The 21,728-nt window shown below is 36.7% G+C and overlaps 1 protein-coding gene across 1 annotated transcript in view; it reads left to right on the top strand.

Annotated features, from left to right (window-relative positions):
* LOC149800063 (von Willebrand factor D and EGF domain-containing protein-like) overlaps window positions 1-21,728 on the top strand; it is an 84,292-nt gene that overhangs the window by 22,443 nt on the left and 40,121 nt on the right. Inside the window, exons 4-11 of the mRNA XM_089959615.1 lie at window positions 6,261-6,320; window positions 6,736-6,974; window positions 9,084-9,176; window positions 10,720-10,849; window positions 12,412-12,614; window positions 14,587-14,666; window positions 16,185-16,248; window positions 18,998-19,195. Coding sequence (XP_089815741.1) covers window positions 6,261-6,320; window positions 6,736-6,974; window positions 9,084-9,176; window positions 10,720-10,849; window positions 12,412-12,614; window positions 14,587-14,666; window positions 16,185-16,248; window positions 18,998-19,195 — 1,067 coding nt within the window. The remainder of the gene's footprint in view (window positions 1-6,260; window positions 6,321-6,735; window positions 6,975-9,083; window positions 9,177-10,719; window positions 10,850-12,411; window positions 12,615-14,586; window positions 14,667-16,184; window positions 16,249-18,997; window positions 19,196-21,728) is intronic.

The raw sequence follows: 21,728 nt of genomic DNA, 5'->3' as shown, positions 1-21,728 counted from the left end.
TTCTATCGGTTTTTTCAAATATTAATGCACGTGCCGATTCAATCTCTCTGTTGATTTGGGCGATATCTTCGTTGATTTTTCTTGTTTTCTCGGTAAGATCGTTATGTGATGTTCTATCGGCTTTTTGAAATATTAATGCACGTGCCGCTTCAATATCTTTGTTGATTTGGGCGATATCTTCGTTTATTTTCTTTGTTTTCTCGGTAAGATCGTTATGTGATGTTCTATCGATTTTCTGACCCATCGCGGTATTTATTTTGGTAATTTCCTCGTTGATGGATTTTACTTTCTCGCTGAGATCGTTATGTGATGTTCTATCGGTTTTTTGAAATATTAATGCACGTGCCGATTCAATCTCTCTGTTGATTTGGGCGATATCTTCGTTTATTTTCTTTGTTTTCTCGGTAAGATCGCTGTGTGTAGTTGAGGAGGTTTCGATGAATTTTTTTATATCCTCGTCGAGTTTTTTACTGAGATTTTTTGATGTATCGTCTAGTTTTTTAAGATCGTTAGTTAGCTTGGTAAATCTTTTTGTCACTCTGTCCTGAAGATCGTCGTGTAATGCTTTATCAGCCTTCAGAAGCAACGTTGCTGATAACTCTTTGTCGGATTTTTCCACATCCGCGATATTGGCCTTCAGGGGTAACTTCGCTATAATATCGGCGATATCAGCAATAGATTTTAATACCATCTCCGATTGACGAGTAAATTGACTAATATGATCGCGGTATTCGTCTCGCTTGATTATATCAGTTATTTTGACATTGCTGGTTTGTAATCTTCCTTCGGTATTTTGAAAAACAGCAACTTCGCCAGGGTCCACCTCTGACAGCGATAGAAGATTGTTAATATCGCTCTTGGTTGCGAACTTTGATAGATCGACGTCAGTCACTTCTGCTTTTTCCTTCCTGTAGATAAATCTACCGTAAATATCAACCATGATATTTATCTACGGCGTATTCAAATACAATTTTGTGATACGGACCGGATGATTTTGAAATTGCATCGAGGACGTTAATTGATTCAGAGCCGCATATCGGTGGATCCGCTAATGTCTGCGTTGGAAGTGTCGAATACCAAACCGGAAGATTTAGTTTTGACACATAGCTGATAAATTCATTTGGCGGTGCTAATCCGTACGAATCAAAATAAACGACTTCGCGAGGATTAATTGCGTAGGCAACCCAGTGCGTGCCAGGGCCGGTATTTTTATCGAGATTTATTATTCCTGTCTCGGTAGGGTTTGGTTTTTCTGGTAGTTGATCTCGCATAAATACACCTCTGAAAAATTTTATTTTTTTATTCTTTGCTTCGCTGATCAAATCTAAATTTGAGGCTGGTAGACTCGTCTTAGGCCGGATCCGTATGGGGGGCGTCTTAGATAAAGGCCTGATCCTTTTTGTTGTTTTTGCAACATTTTCGCGATTAGGGGAGAGAAGGCGGGAAATAATCCTCCCTTTTTTTTACGGTATCTTCCTCCGGTAATTTTTCTTGTTATTGTGGAACCTATTTGGGAACCTACACCTGAGAGCGCGCCTAATCCTACTGTTTTTGCTACTGTCGGAAGAATCCCAGCTAGCAGTCCCGGAAGAGCAGCTAACGGGAAAATGCCGCCCGTTTTGACCATGTCTCTGATGGCGCCTATGGAGAGACTCACATGAACACCGGAATTCGCTGATTTGGCCTTGGAAAATCGTTCACGCTGACCTCTAGTTAGCGATAGTTTGTTAGGTCCACCGTGAATTTGATCATTTTTCAAAGTTAATTTCATACCGCATCGCTTTGATATCGCTGATTGGAGCTTTTTTATCTGACCCGGGGTCAGAGTTACACTGACGTGCTCGTATGGCATATTAATAATCGCTTAATCTAAATTTGGAATTTGTCACATGTTCTCGACAGGAGCATCGATGACTCTCATTCTACCGCTGATGCCTTCCAGGATCATTGTTCTATCGCTGAGGATCACCGCGATGGCTCTTGCTGCTCCGGCTGTGTTAATTCTAGCTTTGAAATGAATATCGACAACGGATTGTTTTACCAAGTCGAGATGTTCCAGGGAAAAGTAATAGATAGGATAGCGAGTATTAAAATCTAGCTGTGATATTTGCAATCCGGTATCGATATTTTGATCGCGGCCCATGAAACTTAGCAAGCGATGATACGCGCGGGCCGTCGAAAAACTTTCAAAATCGATGGCTATTCCCTCGGATGGTTCTTGTTGCCCGTTTATTCTCAGTGAAACGTTTGTTGCATCGAATCTATCGAATATCATATGACTGTGAAGTTGATCGTATCTGTTTGCGTTTTGAAGAGCAACAAAGATGTGTCTAGGTGCCGAAGCGCCCTGTTGTGACGCAATTCGCCAGGTAAATATTCCGTTGATATTAACATCGCAGGAATCGGTCATCGTTGTCAACCAGGACATGACGGATTTTCCGCCTTGATTCATGAATGATAATAATTTTTCTTCCTCGAGCATCGATGGAACTATCGCTGGCATCCACAAGGTAAATTTGTTTAGGATTACCTTGCCTGCATCACCGGGATCTCGCCAGATGGCTTTGTCATTGCCAGCAGCGTCTCGAACGAAAGTTATCGTGTGTTTTGCTCCGTAAATAACTTTTCTGAAATGCCTGCAAAATCCAAAAATGTGAGATAGCGGAATTGCACAGGAAAATCTTCGTTCAACTCCCCTTAACATAGCTCTTCTCGTGGCAAATCCAAGGTTGTAATTGTTATTGGGGGCGATCATCACTGAACGAACATCGGCGGGAGCGGCGTTAGCGGCATTTATCGGCCTACCGATATCATACGGGGAATGTTCAGGATCATCGGAGTTATCTTTGGCGAACATCATACTAGGACCGGCTGACCTGGTAAAATCATCCGAGTATCTCGCTAAGCCTATAACCGTCGTTGCTATATCAACGTTGTCCGTAATTGATTCGATCTCTCTTCCGTCGATCATATAAGTGGCGCTCTTGAATAATGCCATAATACCGTTATTGACAAATCCAATACCAAGACCATCGGCATAGGCGGTATTATCTTCTTTTACAATTCTCCCAACAACCTCGATATATGCCTCAGATGGAAGAAAATATCTTGTTGTATCGTGGACTTGAATTTCCAAGCGATTATTTGTATTTGGGTCAACTGCATCGTACGAGAAATACTGGAAATCCCGCACGGATGTGTCTCTGCCTACAGGCTCGTCCATGTCAAACACTTCATTTGACACTTGTGCGAACATTTATTATTAAGAATATCATCTAAAACGAAGACCGCTACCTGAAATGAAGCTTGTATTTGCTAGATTTGTCTTAGCAATTTCCTTTGCTAGATTTGTGTTAGCGACTTCCTGCGCTAAATTTGTCTTAGCGACTTCCTGCGCTAAATTTGTCTTAGCAACTTCCTGCGCTAGATCGTTTATTTTTTTATTTGCCGCGTCGTTTATGACTTTGCTGATTTCGGGTGGCATTTCTCTGGTGATAGGCAATTTGACGGGTTGTTTTTTGCGCACTAAATTTAATATTTTACTTTTGACAATATTGAAGCCTTTACTGGCCAAATTACCGATACCAGAAACGGCAGTCTCGCCGATCTTTCCTATTGCTTTTAACCCGAGCTGTTTGATCATGGGTCCGATTTTAGGTATTATTCGCGTAAAAAGACTTCCAATAATATCGCCGAATCCATTACCGTGGATATATCTGTATACGGGCAATCGAGAGTTTACTACGCGGACCTGTTTGGGTCTGCGCTGATGTTTGTGAACAATCATGTTATTTCAATTGTGTTGTTTTAATCGATGAGTTCATCGATAAGTTCCTTGTAAATGTGAGAGTCGATGACACCACCGCGGAATAATCGCTGACAAATATCTGATGCCTCGTTGATTACTTCGCGAGAGTTATTTCCGGCTCGTTTTCCTCCGATTAATACCTCAAGGCGAGATACATCGTTGACAACACTATCAGGGCAAACGGTATATCCGCTTCCTGTCTTTGGTTTTGAAAATGACGATGGCGATAACGCTTCCTCAAATTCTTCTTTTTCTTCACCTAATTCTCTTACAGCCTTTTGAAAATTTTTGAATCCGGGGTGATCAGGATCGATTTTCTCTCTCCTTGAGGCAAAATACACAGCGGGAACCCATTCCTCGGGGGTATATTTTTCAAAGGCTGCGGGACGTAAATATTTGCCTTTTTCGTTGTAACCGTATTTTGCAATTTTGACCAGGTTGCCTTCATTTATTTTTTGAATTCCAGTATTCGTAAAATCTTCCTCGGGTCTTCTTCCAGCGATATTAGAAAATTCCATCGGTTCAGTAATTGAAGTAGTTGCATATTTCTCAAAATGAACAAAACTCACATCATCCCCCCTGGCCTGAGATTTACCAAATTTTAATCGGTATATTGCCTTATACCAAGAAATTCGTGAACTATAAAAATTTGATCCCACATCCGTTAAATATTGATGTCGATCATCAAAGCTGCGCCTCGCAAAATATCCGAGCTCCTCAAGATTATTAGGATTAATTTTGTCTAATTCCAAATTCATTTTGATAATACCAATATCTTTAAATTTATCCTGTATATTTGCAACAGGATCGGTTCTTTTTTCCTTCTTTTCTTTTTTTTCTTCCTTTGGTGTTTCTTCTTGTCCTTCTTCTTCTTCTAGTTCTTCTTCTTCTTGCGCTTGTTCTTCTTCCTCCTCTTTTATTCGTTCTCGTTGTGCCCGTCTCCTTTGTTGTTCTTCCCTTAATTTCTCCATATACCTCTCCTTCTCATCGTCTTGTTGCGCTTGTTCTTGTTGTAATTTTTTATCTTCATCTGATTCTTCAATAAGTTGACTCATCCTCAATTCTGCTTGTGTTTTCTGTAATTGTTCTCGCAGCGCTTGTTCTTGTTCTCGTTGCGCTCGTGCTTGTGCTTGTGCTTGTTCTTGTTGTGCTTGTGCTTGTGCTTGTGCTTGTGCTCGTGCTCGTGCTTGTGCTTGTGCTTGTGCTCGTGTTTGTGTTTGTACTATTCGCTCCGGTAATAATCGAGTGTGTTGCTCAATGTCTCTCGTCATGGGAATAAGCCCCTTCTTCCTAAGTTCCTTATCTTCCTTTTTGTCGCCGTATGCAACCTGTTCGATCGCTCCAGTGACTGGACTCAACAACTTTGACGATATCTCGGTAATTCCATATTGAGAATCTTCGTAATCACGAACTTTTTTCTTAAATAATTGTTTTGCCGGGATAAGCTTCTTTACTGCCGCTAATTGTTCTCGCGCTAATCTAGCAGAGTGAGGCTCTCCAACTCTACTAGCTTTCCGACTCATATTATTTTCAACTATATTGTTTTAATGCGAGGTAAAATTAGGATTAGCAGCCAAATCTTCGCAAACTTCGTCGACACCAGAATAAATTCCCCCCCCCCCTTTTTTTCCTTGTCTAGAATCATTGAATTTGCACACAAAAAATTGCAGTCGGGAGTGAATTTACGCAAATTAATTTTCGTAGGAAGGCTTATTTTTGAAATCTGAGGCTTCTACGGAGAAAGTTTGCGTAGGAAGCTTTATTTGGTCTGGAACGTCTGGTCTGTACAACTTCCCTGCTGCTAACTATATACAGGTTTATCAGTACGTTTTCCAAATTTCATTTCCATACCAGCCCCCCACCCCACCCCAATCCTTTCAGAAACTCCGATCCTCTACGCATGGTTTTATATCATTAAAATACATATCTTCCCTTTCTCTGTTGTTCATTTTAACCTCTTGGTAAACGTACTAATAAATAGTTCAAGGTAGATCATCAATGTTGTAGTGCCCTTTTGTCCCCAGATGGAGGGTTAAGTTTTTGAGCAAAAAACATCACTAAACATGTTTTCTTATGTGTCAGATCATGTCTTAGATCGTACTTTAGCATGAATGAATTGTACTCTTTCAAAACGTACAAGTAATCAAAGGCAGGGCTGTAAAAGATCTTCAGAATATGTTACGGTGATACACGTGCATTGAAGCATTGCAAAACAAATCCAACTCTGTACCTGGAGACATTGCAGGAAGGTTCATTATATAGGGAAGATAGGGATAGCGATTGGCAGTGGGTAAGTAAATGTATGATTTGTGATGGCCAAAGATCAAAGGAACACTTCTTCAGTTTGGTTTCAATCTGAATCAAACATGACTTCCCGAATCCGACACCTTTTCCCAAAATGGTTACTTAGTGATGATGTACAATCAGCTTTATATACTTCTCTTTTATTTAGGAAGTGGACATCCATGCCCGAAGGGAAACTGGTCCGCTAGCGGATTTGAACCGTGTGTCGGTGAGTATATTGTAATTACTTCATACTCTTAGTGTAATTGATTTTTCCCGTCAATATATTACCATGAACTTACTGTGCACCTTGTGATCTGTATCAACCCTAGGCTTGCAGAGATGCTCAAGCCGATTCACTCGAATGATGTCTGCAAACGCAATCGCATCTTGATTGTCAGCTTCGTCATAAACAAAAACAGTTTTCCACAACAATTTGATTTTTTGTTGCTTTCCTTCATGGTATTTTTGTGAACATTTCAAGTTCATAAACATATTTTACAAAATTACAAAATTCATTGGAATTCGTTTTAAAGAGAACAAAAAACGTCGATATTTGTACAAATTGTAGTTACGTTGAATAGGCATGACTATCTTAAATTCTGCGAAGACAATGGGTCTGTATCAAACGACACTATTTGCAGATGGCCATCCTCATTTGACTGGCAACCCTATTCTTTCTAAGCCAATTGTGATCAACAGTGGGGACTTCAAGTTCGAATGTCACATTCCATACGATCCTGCCAAGAGAGACGCCCTGTTTGATGTACAGTGGCTTTTTGATGGGAAGCCCGATACCTTAATACCAGTAGTTCAAGTTCCTGCCAACGTCCGCATTGCTCATTTGAATGGGGATATGCTTGCAGGACACATGGGAACTAGCGTAAGGTGACACTTTGCATTTCGTTAGAGAATTTTTAATTCGTACTCTACGGAGATTAGATTCCATGTCCGCAAGTAAACGGCACCCATCGCCTTGCCTGCATACACGAGCACATATTCCATCGCGACTAAGCACACATCACCAAAAATTGATGTTACTCAGTCGGTGTAATATGAACTCGTGTGTAGCAGACACACTCACGTGACGACCTAGTAATTAATTATCATGTATCTACAGTCATTCCGGATTCCTATGAAAGAAATCAAGGTATCTAGAATTAATTATAGATAATTATAAACATACACCAAACAGAACGGAAAGTGATATCCCTGGATTCCTATCGAATAATGCTTGATGACAGTTGGCAGAATTAATATTTTAAAACAAATACTACTACCATACAGGTTAGATAATTTTTAATTCGTACACTACGGAGATTCGAATCCAGGTCCGCAGGTAAACGGCACCCATCGCCTTGCCTGCACACACGAGCCCATATTCCATCGCGACTAAGCACACATCACCAAAAAATGATGTTACTCAGTCGGTGTAATATGAACTCGTGTGTAGCAGACACACTCACGTGACGACCTAGTCATTAATGCTCATCTGTCTAGATAGTCATTCCGAATTCCTATGAAAGAAATCAAGGTATATAGAATTAATTATAGAGAATTATAAATATACACCAAACATTTTTCTACATTTAGGGTCATGAAAGTTTTGAGGGATTTTATTGCGGCAGAATTCTAGATAAGAATGTTGAGACACTAGTGTGTCTTTGACATAGATCCTACTTTTCATTTTATGCTACTTATAATCTTGGATAGACTAACTATTGAATCTTTATATTTCTGAATCAATATATATATATATATATATATATATATATATATATATATATATATATATATATATATATATATATATATATATATATATATGAACAATTACTTCCTATAACTTTTGCTAGATTTCACTTTAAGCTCTTTCTTTTTCTAACTAATCATATGAATATCTAGATAATCTTAATAGAGGTTAAAGGTTAGCCGATATACATTATACATACATTAGTTCAGATGCTGAAATGTTTTCATTTAAGTTTTTATGCTGTAATTTCCTTTCACTCTTGAATTATTTTGATAAGCTTCCACTCTACATTGTGTACGTCTGAGAGAGAAACAGGGATACGATGAAGCCTGGGCAATATGCATACATAGTGGAGAGAATCCGTGCATATCTCTGTGCTGTTTTCATGCACTGAAATTTCTTTATATGGTCATTACCTAAAGCACTATTTGAAACAGAACTGATCAAAATGGCTCCTCCCATCTGCTCATTAAACAAGTTTGATCTAGTCCAAAGTACACTAACTTTAGCGGTTATTAAAAAAGGCAAAAAGGCAAATTAATTTTGACAGCCGGAGTAGACAATACCATATATAAACGTATATGGGGGTTGGTTGTGGGTGTGTGATTTGGATTTTTAACGTAGCTTTAACAAGTTTTCAGTCATATCGCAATGATGTCTGCAGTGTGACAGTTTATAGTGATGTCTAGCTCTGGGGCATCATGCCACAAGCATGTAGCATGATGTCCCACCCAGTCACATTATCCTGACACCAGGACAACCAGTCCATACACTAATCTCTTAATGCTGAGTGCCTAGCGAGGCAGCTGTTTGTACTATCTTTGGTAAGACTCGGCCTGGGTTCGAACCCGCTTCCCCCCGCATATAACCACTTGGCCACCGGAGCTGTCACCAGCTTATGAAAGTGCAATCAATAAATTATGAAATATATAAAAAGTAAAATAACAAGTTATTGTTTTTTTCTGTTTAAGATAATATATATCTAGGATGTGAAAATGGCCAAGTGGAGCTTACAGTTTTTTTTTCTTCAGAGGTGTGCACGTGAAATGAGGGCAGGCTGCAACACCAAAATTATATCCATCAATTATGCGCCAAAATATATGGAATTACAATGTTTAAAAAATGCCTAAGTCATATAAAGAATTTTTAAATAGCCAAGATAACCAGTGAAGAAAATAAGGGAAATTATCTTTCTTTAAAACTCAGTGCCATACCTAAGTTTAATAATCACTTTTACAGGTGAGTTGCTCAGTGAGGATTTATTATGCTAACAATATGACGGGCATCAAAAGCGACTTTCGCAACAGTAACATTTATTTGGTTGGAGTAAAGGTATGTGTTTTCTTATAAATACTCCTTTCCATGAAGGATGATACCTCGATTTTGTCTTATATGTAGAAGCATTCAGGGATTTTTGAAAAGAAATTTGATATAATTCTTAATTCAGAAGCCCTATTATTGCAATATCCCTACAGTACAGAAATCTAACTATGTAATACATTCGAAATTTTGTCAACTGACTTTTTCATATTTCGTGGTCTGCTACATATAGCAAGAACATCCACATTACATCAAACGGTATGGAAATTCTTTAAAATAAATACGTTAAAGTCACAAAATGGCGCATAATGTCAACGATTCATACAACAGTAATGACTCTGTGTGGAAGGTATTTGTGATTTGTTTTTCAAGGCATTGATACAGCAACTATAGTGTTGATTGCACTATGCTGAATGTACCTGTGATTTGATTTTCAATAACAAAATACATCTGATTTCGAAATCGGACCTTAATATAAAATAAAATTAACTGAAATAAAACTGAAATTAAATTAAATCTATTTTTTTCTAATGCAATTACTGTGAAATAACTACTTATGCCCTCAAGCAAAGATAGGTTTTAAGCCATGAAATAGCTATTATAAAGCAATAATGTACAATTCACTATATGATATTTTCATACCGTAAATACTGTACACTTCACTGTATGGCAATATTATACAGCATAAATCAATAATGTAAACTTCACTATATCATAATCGTAAACAGTATAAAGTAACAATGTACACTTCACTGTATAAAGTATAAAGTAATAATGTAAACTTCACCGTATGATAATCGTATACAGTATAAAGTTATAATGTAAACTTCACCGTATGATAATCGTATACAGTATAAAGTTATAATGTAAACTTCACCGTATGATAATCGTATACAGTATAAAGTAATAATGTAAACTTCACCGTATGATAATCGTATACAGTATAAAGTTATAATGTAAACTTCACCGTATGATAATCGTATACAGTATAAAGTTATAATGTAAACTTCACCGTATGATAATCGTATACAGCATAAAGTAATAATGTAAACTTCACCGTATGATAATCGTATACAGTATAAAGTTATAATGTAAACTTCACCGTATGATAATCGTATACAGTATAAAGTTATAATGTAAACTTCACCGTATAATAATCGTATACAGTATAAAGTAATAATGTACACTTCACCGTATGATAATCGTATACAGTATAAAGCAATGATGCACACATCACTGTATAATAATATTATGTACAATTGTTCTAATCTAAAATAAAGATGTGTATGTTATTCCCTACTTCTAAGTCATGGTAGAAATTTAATGCATAAGTTTGTATGAATTATCTTTTCTCTTTAGATGCCATCGTTATTGAGTAGCGTTTTACAAATATTAGATTACTCGTTGACGTAAGTTTAAGCTTATCAAAAACTGAACAGTTTCTGCCTTATTTCTTTTGCACGTTAGAGTTTTATCGTGAACGATTGAATAAATTCAGAAATTTTATTTTCAAAAGTCACAGTGTTTAAATATTGTTGCATCGCCCACTTTACAGGTGGATCATGAGACGTTAACGCTCCACGAAGTCGACAAGGAGGCGACGGTGAAGCTCATTTCCACCATACCTGTTGTCTGCAAAAATAAATCCGATTGTGCAGTCGGAGTACAACTGGCTTCCAACTGCGGTACGTCTTCACACAATATGAGATAAAAACACAGGAATTTAAACTGGTACCTTTTAACCTAGTACGATTCAACAATATGTAGGAATTTAACATCCAACTTAAAGACTGAACAGATAATCCTCCAGCTTGATAGGTCTTCACCTAGTAAAAAAATCACTGAATGCACATCTTCAGTTGTTTTGAGTTCAAACATGTGTCATGCTGCAACAAGAAATAGAGCTGACTAACAACTGTACTAGTTCCTTGGCCAGTTTTCACGCAGAATGCAACTAACTTTCAAATGTTTTGCATCCTCACCATGTGTGAACTGGGGGTGCGTGTGTCTTCCTCATCGGTTTGTTCTATCCGGATATGCATCTTGTGAACGGCTGTTGTGAAATGTCCTCGACTAGCATGATGTATGGGCAAACTGACTGCCTGCAAAGTGACGATCTTCCTCTGCTCTAATCTGTATTAAAGTCTAATTCATTGTAAATTAACATTTTTTTTCCTATGAATCTCTTCCTGATGTGACGTGGGAGTACAGCTGAAGAATAATCCAAGCGTAGTAACTCCACACTCCGAACCCAGGAATAAACTGACTTTCACTTGTGTTAAAGACTTATTTATTCAAAGTACAATAGTCTTCCAGCAATAGTGTATCTTTCTCAAGCGTATAATAAGCGTGATGATGACTTGAACTATTTTAAGAAAACTACGTTGTCTTCAAACTTCAAAGTCTTTATGCCATAGGATACTGGAGCGTAATTGTTTTTCAGGTATGTTACGTCTTTGTCAATTGGTGTTGCACCAAGATGCAGTTCTCTTCCAACTTTGGTGGACATCTATCTCCAGATGTTGATAAATCTTTTTCAGGTGTGAAACTCGAGCACAGATATTTTACAACTCTGATGAATTCTTTCTAGATCCATAGACACAGTAAAACTGCCATATAAATATGGCAACTAGTCGCCAAGCCTGACGTAAGCGTACAATTGTCCTCAAATTACAGCTAATTTCATCATTTTACGATGGACATCGCGTTCATGTTAACGACAGTAATGTCGTGTCCAGGATGATGTCGGTTAATCACTGAATCATTTTCCCTCAAAAGAAAGAATATTTTGCGTTACCACTTAACGTTTTATGCTTACTTTGTAGTAACTCCTAACGCATTATGCTTCCTATGCAATAAGCAATAACAGCTAAATGTTCATGTTTCCTATGCAATAAGCAATAACAGCTAAATGTTCGTGCTTCCTATGCAATAAGCAATAACAGCTAAATCTTCATGCTTCCTATGCAATAAGCAATAACAGCTAAATCTTCATGCTTAGTGTGCAAGAAAACCTAAGTTTGATGCTTACTTTGTAATAACACGAACCATTTCACGCTTACTTTGAAGTAACGTTTTATTCAGCTTGTGCAATCAACCTCACGTTTACACTATTTGCAAGATTTCCATTTTATTTTTAAACATTTTGCATGTATCAAGCAAGATTTGCTCATGATTTCTTCACACAAACACATTCTCCCGGTAAAGGTTATGATATTTAAGCAAATGATTCGACTTTCCTACGCAGAAAACCTGATGGTAGATAAATGTGCGCTTGCTATCAAACCTTCAGACTGGAATCCCACCAGGGGTCAGGCTGAGGTGCCAATCAAAATGACTCTTCAGGAGGACAACATGGTGAAGAACAATCAAGACTGCTTTATTAAAATGACCCCGCTACCAAGCGGTGTGGGCACTGAGTGGACGGGTGTTACTATACCATCAGTCAACGTAAGTTTAATTGGCTCCATTTCTCTCTACATCTTTCAACTCAGTCTGCAAGATAATGGTTTTACACTAAAATAAAATCATTTCGTGAAAAAGTCATATTAATCCAATGGAAATTACAGATTAGACGAAGCTTGGTTTTGCTTTTAGCCCTACAAATAGACTCATTTCCTGTTTTGGCATAAAGTGATTATCTTGAGATGCGTACAATTCATGAAAGCCAACTTACAGGCCGAGAGTTCATTACCAACGTTCACTATGAAGAAATACGTCGTCGATGACAGCCATTGTCTGTAGTGGGTCGACGTAACAGTTTGTTACATGATCATGATCAGCTGATTTAAAGATGAAAGTTGACTATACATTCCCGTTTGTTTGTACCCCCATTCCGATTTCAATAACGGAAACATTTAATGTGATAAAAAGTGCAAGGAACTTAGTCAATTTATTCACTGATTTACAATTTCTAAACTGACTGTGAGTAGATTGTCCCTAACACCGTGATCGTCTGCGCGTTTCACGCTAAACGGAAGTTTTCAATATAATAGTCAGACATGCCCGAGATCCATTTCCAGTTCCTGAACAAGTCCATTTCCAGCAAATGGGTATGTCTGCGATTACAGATGTACATTCATTTTTGTCGTCTGCTTTCAATATGGACAGTGTCGAATCAAGCAAAGGAAACGAATGACAACAAAACAAAAAAATTGATTTTCACGTGGATTTAACAAGCGGTTTAATTTATATGTTCATGTGTGCAAAGGGGTATAATTCCAGACTCTCAATGTAATGTTAATTTACGGAATTATCCGGCAGTTACCGAATAGGATAAACTACGTCATTATGTTGTCTGATGGAAATAAACTAGCCCGTAGTGAACGCAATATGGCGCCGTGTTAGTATGTAAAGTTCGCTAAGCATGAAAGGTGCAGGGGATGCCAGTATTAGTGCTTTCTGGTCTAGTCGCTTTAGAAATTATAAATCAATGATTCAATTGGCTTAGTTCTGCGGCTTTTTATCACATTAAACATTTTCGTTATTGAAATCGGTGGGTTTTTATTATACAAACAAACTGGTATGTATAGTCAGACTAGTGATAATTGCTTGACCTGATTTGTCATTTTACAAAGTCAAAAGTCTGCAGACCTAAGCAAATTATTCTACAACTTCAACCACAATATACTTGTGCTTTTATTTAATCCCTAGTTAGATATATGTCATCGCTGCAATCCACAGGCGATATTCGCTTACGCTTCTTTCTCCCCCGTGGTCGCCTGTGATAAGATTTCATCGTTTTCTTAAGTTCACAAAACCAAATTACATCACCAACAACTCAATATAATGGTCTTCTGATAATCAACAAAAATGATTGTTTCATCGATTTTTAGCTGATGGTGTTTGAAAGAGAAACTTTGATTGGCTCATTCAAACAACGTGAAATATCATGTTGGTCGCAATGGCAAGAGAATTTAACTTGTGCTCTCAGTGACTGATTAAGTAGCCTTTTACGTATTATTGTGAAGCGAGGCAATCTCAGCAAAGGCGGTCACGGGTATTAAAGGGGTGTATGGGTTGTCTCCCCTGGCTTGCGAAGCAGGTTATGAGTATAGTATAATACATTTTGTCTCAACACACCATATTTACAACGTAAAGCTATCCAATAGTTCTACCCAATAATGCTATGTATGGCTCTTAGATGTAATTGTATCAGTTCCCCATTAATTTATGTTTCAAGTTTGACCAGATTCACATCATTACAAACTGAAGATTATATTGTAATACGGATTTTCCCCCCACATTAAAACACAACACCCCCGTATTATACAGAAAACAAGTCATACCTTGAAATGTACTATGCTCTTTCCATAATTTCTACTCTACAGACCCGGTGTTTTAGGACGTATTCAATCCCTGTAAACTTTTCTAGAATTGTCTTTTCCTTTGTTTTCGCCTTTAATTTGTGTTATCTCTTCAGTTACATACCGTAGACAACGTGAAACCAGGGTTGTGCACAGCAACTGGGGATCCACATATAACGACATTTGATGACACAAGGTATGCTTGATGTTTGATTTATATGAAGGTATTATACTGAAATGTTTCAAAGTGAAATCTGTATCTTAACAGTCATATGAATATCAAATTTCCTGATAAACTGAGAGCAGTTCAAAGTTCTAGTCTGAACTTTTGCCAAGTAAGTTATGCATGCAATATTCCAGTATAAAATTTTAAAAAGAAACAAACGGTATTTTCCTCTTCTAAGTCCTTATTACACACGTATTGGTTTTGATGGTGAGTTTCAGTTTGGAAAGCAGTTGGCTTAATATTTTCTTTCATCCAACAAATTATCGTGCTAGGATGCTAAAAATTGCTGATGTTCTGACAATATAAAAATTTGATAATTCCATCTTCAAACACACACACACACACACACACACACACACACACACACATATATATATATATATATATATATATATATATATATATATATATATATATATATATATATATATATATATATATATATATATAAACTAATTGCAGAGAGCTAGTCCGTTCTTTACAATTCGGTTTAATTCCGTTGTTTACAATTCGGTCTGTTCTGTACTATTCGGTTTAATTTATCTTATGTACTTTGGGTATTAAGTGATAATCAGTGAGTGTTTATCAACCGACATGTTTTCTGTACATGTACAATCATCCGGACTCTCTAAGCTGGTTTGGAAATCGTGGAATACTTTTACTTGTCACTGTCTGAGTCTGTAGCGCTGCTTTGTAATTAATATAAAAGATTGCTCATTCTGACTCGAAAACTTGTTGTGTATCTTTGATGGCCTCTCTATCTTATTCAGTAGGTCCAGCAGAAGAGATGAAAATACGATTATGAACGAGTTGGAGACATTGCGAAAATATTTGTTACAATTTTTATGTCTGTTCTTTAGCATTATGTAATGTATTTTATATGTATAAACAGATATTGCTTAATATATGCATTATTGCTGTTCCTTGTTAAGAGTAAACAGTTTTTTTTTACGTAAGTATAATTCGTTTCTCGTAAAGAAAACATATCAGGTGTAGCCGAGTTTTTGTTCTATCTTATAATGGCATACAGTTACCTTGGATTTGGTATATGGGAGATGTAGAGAAAAAGTGTATAAGTTACGCAAGTAACTTTACTCAGTGCATGTTACATACCAAGTCTGTTGTTGAGTGGCTGACTGTTTAAAACCGTTTGCATCTGATATTGTAATTCACAAAGTTTCTGGTGGAATTGTGGCAAAAACCAATTTTATATACACACATACATTTTTAGTGTTTAGCATGCTAAACTCACGACTGCCATGGCGTATCCATGGGCGAGGCATGTTTCAAAAGCCTTGGCACTATATAACTTTCATGATCTAATGGACTACAAAATTGAAACAGAATAAAACAAAACAAACAATTATTGTTTATTGTTTATTTTTGAAGTTGTTTCGTATGTACCTCGCGTTGCCGCACGGACTTCAGAGTAGCTGCGGCAGCGGTGAGCACCTGAGACAAATATGCATGTTGCTTCTCTTTTGACAGGACTTATGATCTGTTCAAAACTGGAGAGTTTATAATGTTCAGAAGCAGACGAAGACCAGTAGAGGTAACATATATTAACTATTCAATCTATTCTACTTATTGCATGTGTTTGTATGGCTATCTATTTTTATATTATGGGCGAAAACAGCGCAAAAGTTCTATGCTGCATCTTACAGATGGATAATTGATAATAATAAAGGGAAAAAAATTGGAAACTTCACGTATGGCTTTCACATTCACAGTTATTCCCCCTCCCATACATAACAGCTGTCAGACACAAATGACGACGGAAGGAAACCATGTGATTCAATTAATAAAAATAATATATAAGATACAATACAACTATTTTCGATTTCAGTGCATGCCATTGTGTAACCTGCAATTTGCTTTCGTTTCTAAAAGAGTGTTTGAGTTTTTCAACATTTTGACGCAATAATTTTACATTTGACATATAGGGCCACTTAATTTTCTTAGAATTTGATTTTGCTAACAATATTAATTTGTGTGTTTGTTTGTTTTCTGATGGATTTATTGATTCTTGTTCTGCCAACCTACAGAACGGATGATACCGACATTGTTTTATACAATTCTTTGCCCATTTCAACAGGGTCTACAATGTTTACCTTCCAGTTGATTTAAAAATAATGCACACTTAACACTATTAAAAATAATTGCTTCAGATCTTGATAACGATAGCAAGAGAGTTCAGTTATTATGAGCAGGTAAATGTATGTCAATTTCAGCTAAAAGCTTAATTTACGACAGGCGATAGTGTACGTAGAAATTCCTGTACAAATCTTTTTTCTTTTTTTAATGGAAAAATTTACTAAAATGCATCAGTTTTAATGTTGTTAAGGCTTGTAGTTATCATTTTTAATTTGGCAATGCAAATTTTTAGATAGGAAATTTGATGGGTATACCAGAGACCGTTTTTAATTGGAAAATAGTTACAAAAATAGTTGGTTCTATATGGCCTTTGATTGTTCAAGTTTATTTTCTTGATCCAAAAGCAGGCTTGTGACAAAGCCTTCAAAAAGGTTAGTTCTGTATTATATAAATACAAGTAAAATATATAATCTGACCACAACATTAGAAACTGAAAGAATACTTCACAGGTGGTTTCATTAGTTAGAGCATCGGCCCGGTGTCAGAATAATGTGATTGTGTGTGACATCTTTCAACATGTCTGCAGTATGATGCCCCAGTGCAAGACAGCACTATAAACTGCCGCACTGCAGGCATCATAGCGATGTGACTAAAACTGTTAAATCTACGTTAAAAATTAAAACACAAATCCTCGAAAGTGAAAGATTACTAGACCATTCAGCTAACACCATTAGCTTGACAACAACAAATGTGGTCATAATTGAGGAATCGTTTCAATGTAGACGCTAGGTTTGCTCATGAACATTCGAAGTGGGACTTAACATACACGTTTGCTTATGGACATTCGAAATGGGACTTAACATACACGTTTGCTAGTTGAGAGTGTTCTTTATTTGGAGGCAATCACAATGGGATGTTTTACTGAACATGTATACCAGTATAAAACACCATCGAAGCTCGCCTGGAATCGTCTTTTCACGATTTTCCAGAAATTCTTTTCGGACAGTGGAGAATTAGTCGCTTGGAATAATTCATGATTATGTTTTAAACTGTTTAGTTAAAGGAATGTATGTGTTGTTGAAAATCATTGCAATGGTAACATTTCCATTGTAACGGTATAATTTTAGCAGTGGGACGATACAATTATAATGGTTAAATTATTGTTGCAATGATAAAATACATCATTGACACGATAAATATACCGTATCAAAAGTATATGGCCACCGTTACATCGACACCAGAGTTCAGGATACCGTTACAACGATAAATTCTGTCGTCACAGCGATACGATTCACGGGTACATAAACATCATTTATCGATGCAAAGATATTTGAATACAGCTGCAACATCAATGGTAGATGTGACCAATATCTTGTATAATTTTATGAAGTGTGGATTCTAATTTCCAAGTATGTATTATAGTGTTTTTCGAAGTTCCTGTCCTCTTTTTACACTAAGCCAAATTAACTTGGTTTTGTCAATGTTCACCCGCATTAATAAGTGGCAGGATCATGCAGTGTTGAGTGAAGTGTCATTATCAGCTAATAAGAGAGATAAATCATTTTCAGCTTGACTTATTAGTTATTCAGAGTTGTTAATATTTATACCATTTATTTATGGATGTTTTAGAGCCGCACTTAATAACTCTAGAGACATTATGAATAAATATGTCTGACCTACGCTTCATTCGGAAACGTTGATTGCATAATCCATTATTTAGCATACAGCTAGATAATATCATGTTAAAATTTTGTCTCAAGATAGATGGATCCCTTATTTCTTACAATATTTCATATTTGAATAATTATTTAACGATAAGGCCACTCTCCTGTTGATGCTTTAATGAGAGCAAACCTTTGCTTCAAAACAACATTCGCTTTACAGGATCTCTATACACATTTCTTGTTGAATGAGCATCTGTTGGTAGGGTTATATCATACTTGTCCCTACATGTTCAAATAAATCATTATCACCTTTTAATTATGTGTGTCGTATATTTTGCAGGTTTGCATTTGTGATTGAATTTCTGGCTCAAACAATTTTCAAATTCAGTTCAAGTCTCCTCGCGGTCAGTCTGATATCATTTCCCAGTTGTTTGACGCGAATTGCTTAAGTCGAGTTTGATAGTTGCCAGATATATATGTATTGATACTTTGTATATGGCTTCTTCAATTTCCTACGCTAATCTATTTGTTGTATCATTGTAGATTCACGTACGGACATGGAAATGCAAAGCGGTTGCTTGCATTTGTGGCGTTGCCGTGAGAGACGAAAATGACATAATCGTTGTAGAGATGTGTCATGGTGAACAAGGGAAAACGTTCCCCAGAACATACATAAGAAACTTGGCTGCCTTCTCTAACTTCACAACTGTAAACGTGGATAAAACAGGAAGGAATTTTTTGGTACATCTTTTCGTCTTCCACAATAATGTTGATATGGTTGAAAGGGTGAATTGTATTCCACATTTTCCATTCAAGTTAACTTACCCAATGAGACACACTTATCTTACGATATAGTCCTGTCGGTCACAATTGCGATGGTTCATTTCAAAGATATTTTGGAATGATAATAAGAGAAAAAAATCTACATGTTTGTAATTCGATTGTTTTAATCTTTGCTTAATTATCATCCATGAAACTTTGGCGGGGTATTGAAGTCGACACGTTGTGTGCATGCTTGGGTGCGTGCGCGCACACTAAGTGTGTGTAGAATAGCTTGAAAACCATTTGAAAGAATCAAAGTTAGCAAGATTTTTCAAGATGTTTCAATGAAGTAACAGTTGGATTTATTGTCTAAATCTGTACCTAATGTTCATACATAACGTCGGACTGTTTAGCGTGACTTAATTATATTCATCATTACTAGGAATTCGGATTACTAAAGAGATGCGTAATCTTTTGCTTCAAGTCCTTTACATTCTTAGAATTAATTTCAACTATCAGAAACAAGATATGAAGTTATGTATATTATAAGATAAGATGCTACTACTACATACAGAATGATCTCAATAGAGGAGAGTCAAGCAAAACAAAACTGATATGATTGAAACTGGCGAACGTTATGTAAAACTTGTGCACGAAATGTTTCGAATTAGGCACGTTTAGTATCCTATAGTTCTCTTTTTGACCACATCTACTATCAGTCCATCTGTGAGTAGGTAGCATTAGAGGGAATTAACAGTGTTTTTGATATGGCTTTTGTGATTTGTTCTTATTTTTCAAAAGTCAACTGTTTCGACATTTGTATTTTACGGCAACAAATCTTGCAAGTCAGAACGTAAACGAAGCTTTACTGATAGTCAAACCTTTCATTGATTTTGTACATTCATTTCGTAGATAAACCATTGAATATAGAAGACGTAGGCATTTGTTTCCAGATGATGCAGTGTCTTTCTTTATATTTTGTATGTTCGTATTCCCGTGCTACGGTCTGAGTACAGTTTTACACACGGGATGGTCTTTTAAGTTTTGGAGTCGTTTGTAAACGGCAGTAGTTGGGTGGTTTGAAGACCTCTTTGAGGCATGCAGAGGAGTCAGTTTACATAACGGTGTTTCTAGAGAATTTTCACAGAATTTGGGGCATCTGGTCTATATGTTGTTATGAATAATGTGGTTAAGGGATACGACAGTTTGCAGTTTAGCATCTGAGAAGGCTGCGTTGGTCAATATCCTTTGTCTGTTCAATAGCTGAGTCTATAGTTTTATTATATTATCCCCCTTCAGTTTATGTGCCCTTTGAATAACTAAAATCTTGTATTGGGTTGGAATAGTTGTTCCACTCTTTCTTGCAAGTTTGTATGCCCTTTTCGTATGGTATGTTTCTCATGGTGACGAGGGTTACCATAATGGGTAGTTTGGTTTAAGGGCTTTTGTTGAGATACCTTGTTGGGTATTGTATATAAGAAAGAAAATGTTGTACAAAAGAGCAAAGACAGAAGTCGGTGACGTCTGTAGTGGTTGGTTAATGAGATAATAGGTATCCTGGGGTTACCTGGATTGTGAATTTATAAGCATCATGTATATCCTTAAGTTTCTGACGTGTGATGGCTGCCTTTTACTCTACAGGATATTCATCCAGATGTCTATGGAGCCTTTCCTCCGACACTTATATTCCGTCTTTTTCAACGTGGTAACCGTTGCTCATTGCAGCAACGCAGGACCCCATATTGCCCGCCTTTACAATGATCTTTTCTATCTCCCGAAGCTTGTTCATACATCATCTTGTTTGGTTAGATGGTAATATTAGTGTTTGCATGATAGATGCAATGTACTCTCAATCGTGGACAAGAAAATTTCTAGAGCTGCATCTTTGCTTGGAGCGGAATATATTCACTCTACGGGCAGAATCTGCGAAGTTCGAAGCTGTCCGAACTTTATCGTCAGGACGATGTATAAAGTTGGTCCGTGTACGACACTTTCGTGTAAAGTAGTAATTGTGTGAATCTATGTAGCGCACTCAAGTTGAATTAGTGCTTTACGCACTATTTTAAGAAAATTAATAAAACTCAACAATGAATTCAGTCATTTACAATATTATAGAGAATGTTTGATTAGTTGCTTTTGGTAATAAAGTTTAACATTTGTTGAAACCATATCGAACACGATGGTTCTCTTCAACGATCGATGTCTGTTAAGTCACAAAATAAATCTAAATTTAAAAAAAAATTTACGCACTGTGATTTTGAAACTATGTAATATGCTGGTGAGAGTTATTAGAAATGTGAAGAGCAATTTGATTTCCTCGCCTCGCTCTCTCTCTCTCTCTCTCTCTCTCTCTCTCTCTCTCTGTTAGCTTAAAATTTTAGTGTCAAATATTTCGATAAAACCAATGTTATTACCTTTTGTATCTCTATATAAACTTAGTTTCATACATTTACAAACCCGTAACAACAATCGGATTGTCTTATTTGTACGGTATTATGAAAAGGACGTCGAA

The sequence above is a fragment of the Sinohyriopsis cumingii genome, chromosome 5 (genome assembly GCF_028554795.1).
Source record: "Sinohyriopsis cumingii isolate HCF-2022 chromosome 5, ASM2855479v2, whole genome shotgun sequence".
Classification (NCBI taxonomy): domain Eukaryota; kingdom Metazoa; phylum Mollusca; class Bivalvia; order Unionida; family Unionidae; genus Sinohyriopsis; species Sinohyriopsis cumingii.
The sequence above is the reverse complement of the archived record's forward strand: the minus strand, read 5'-3'. Positions and strand labels throughout refer to the sequence as shown.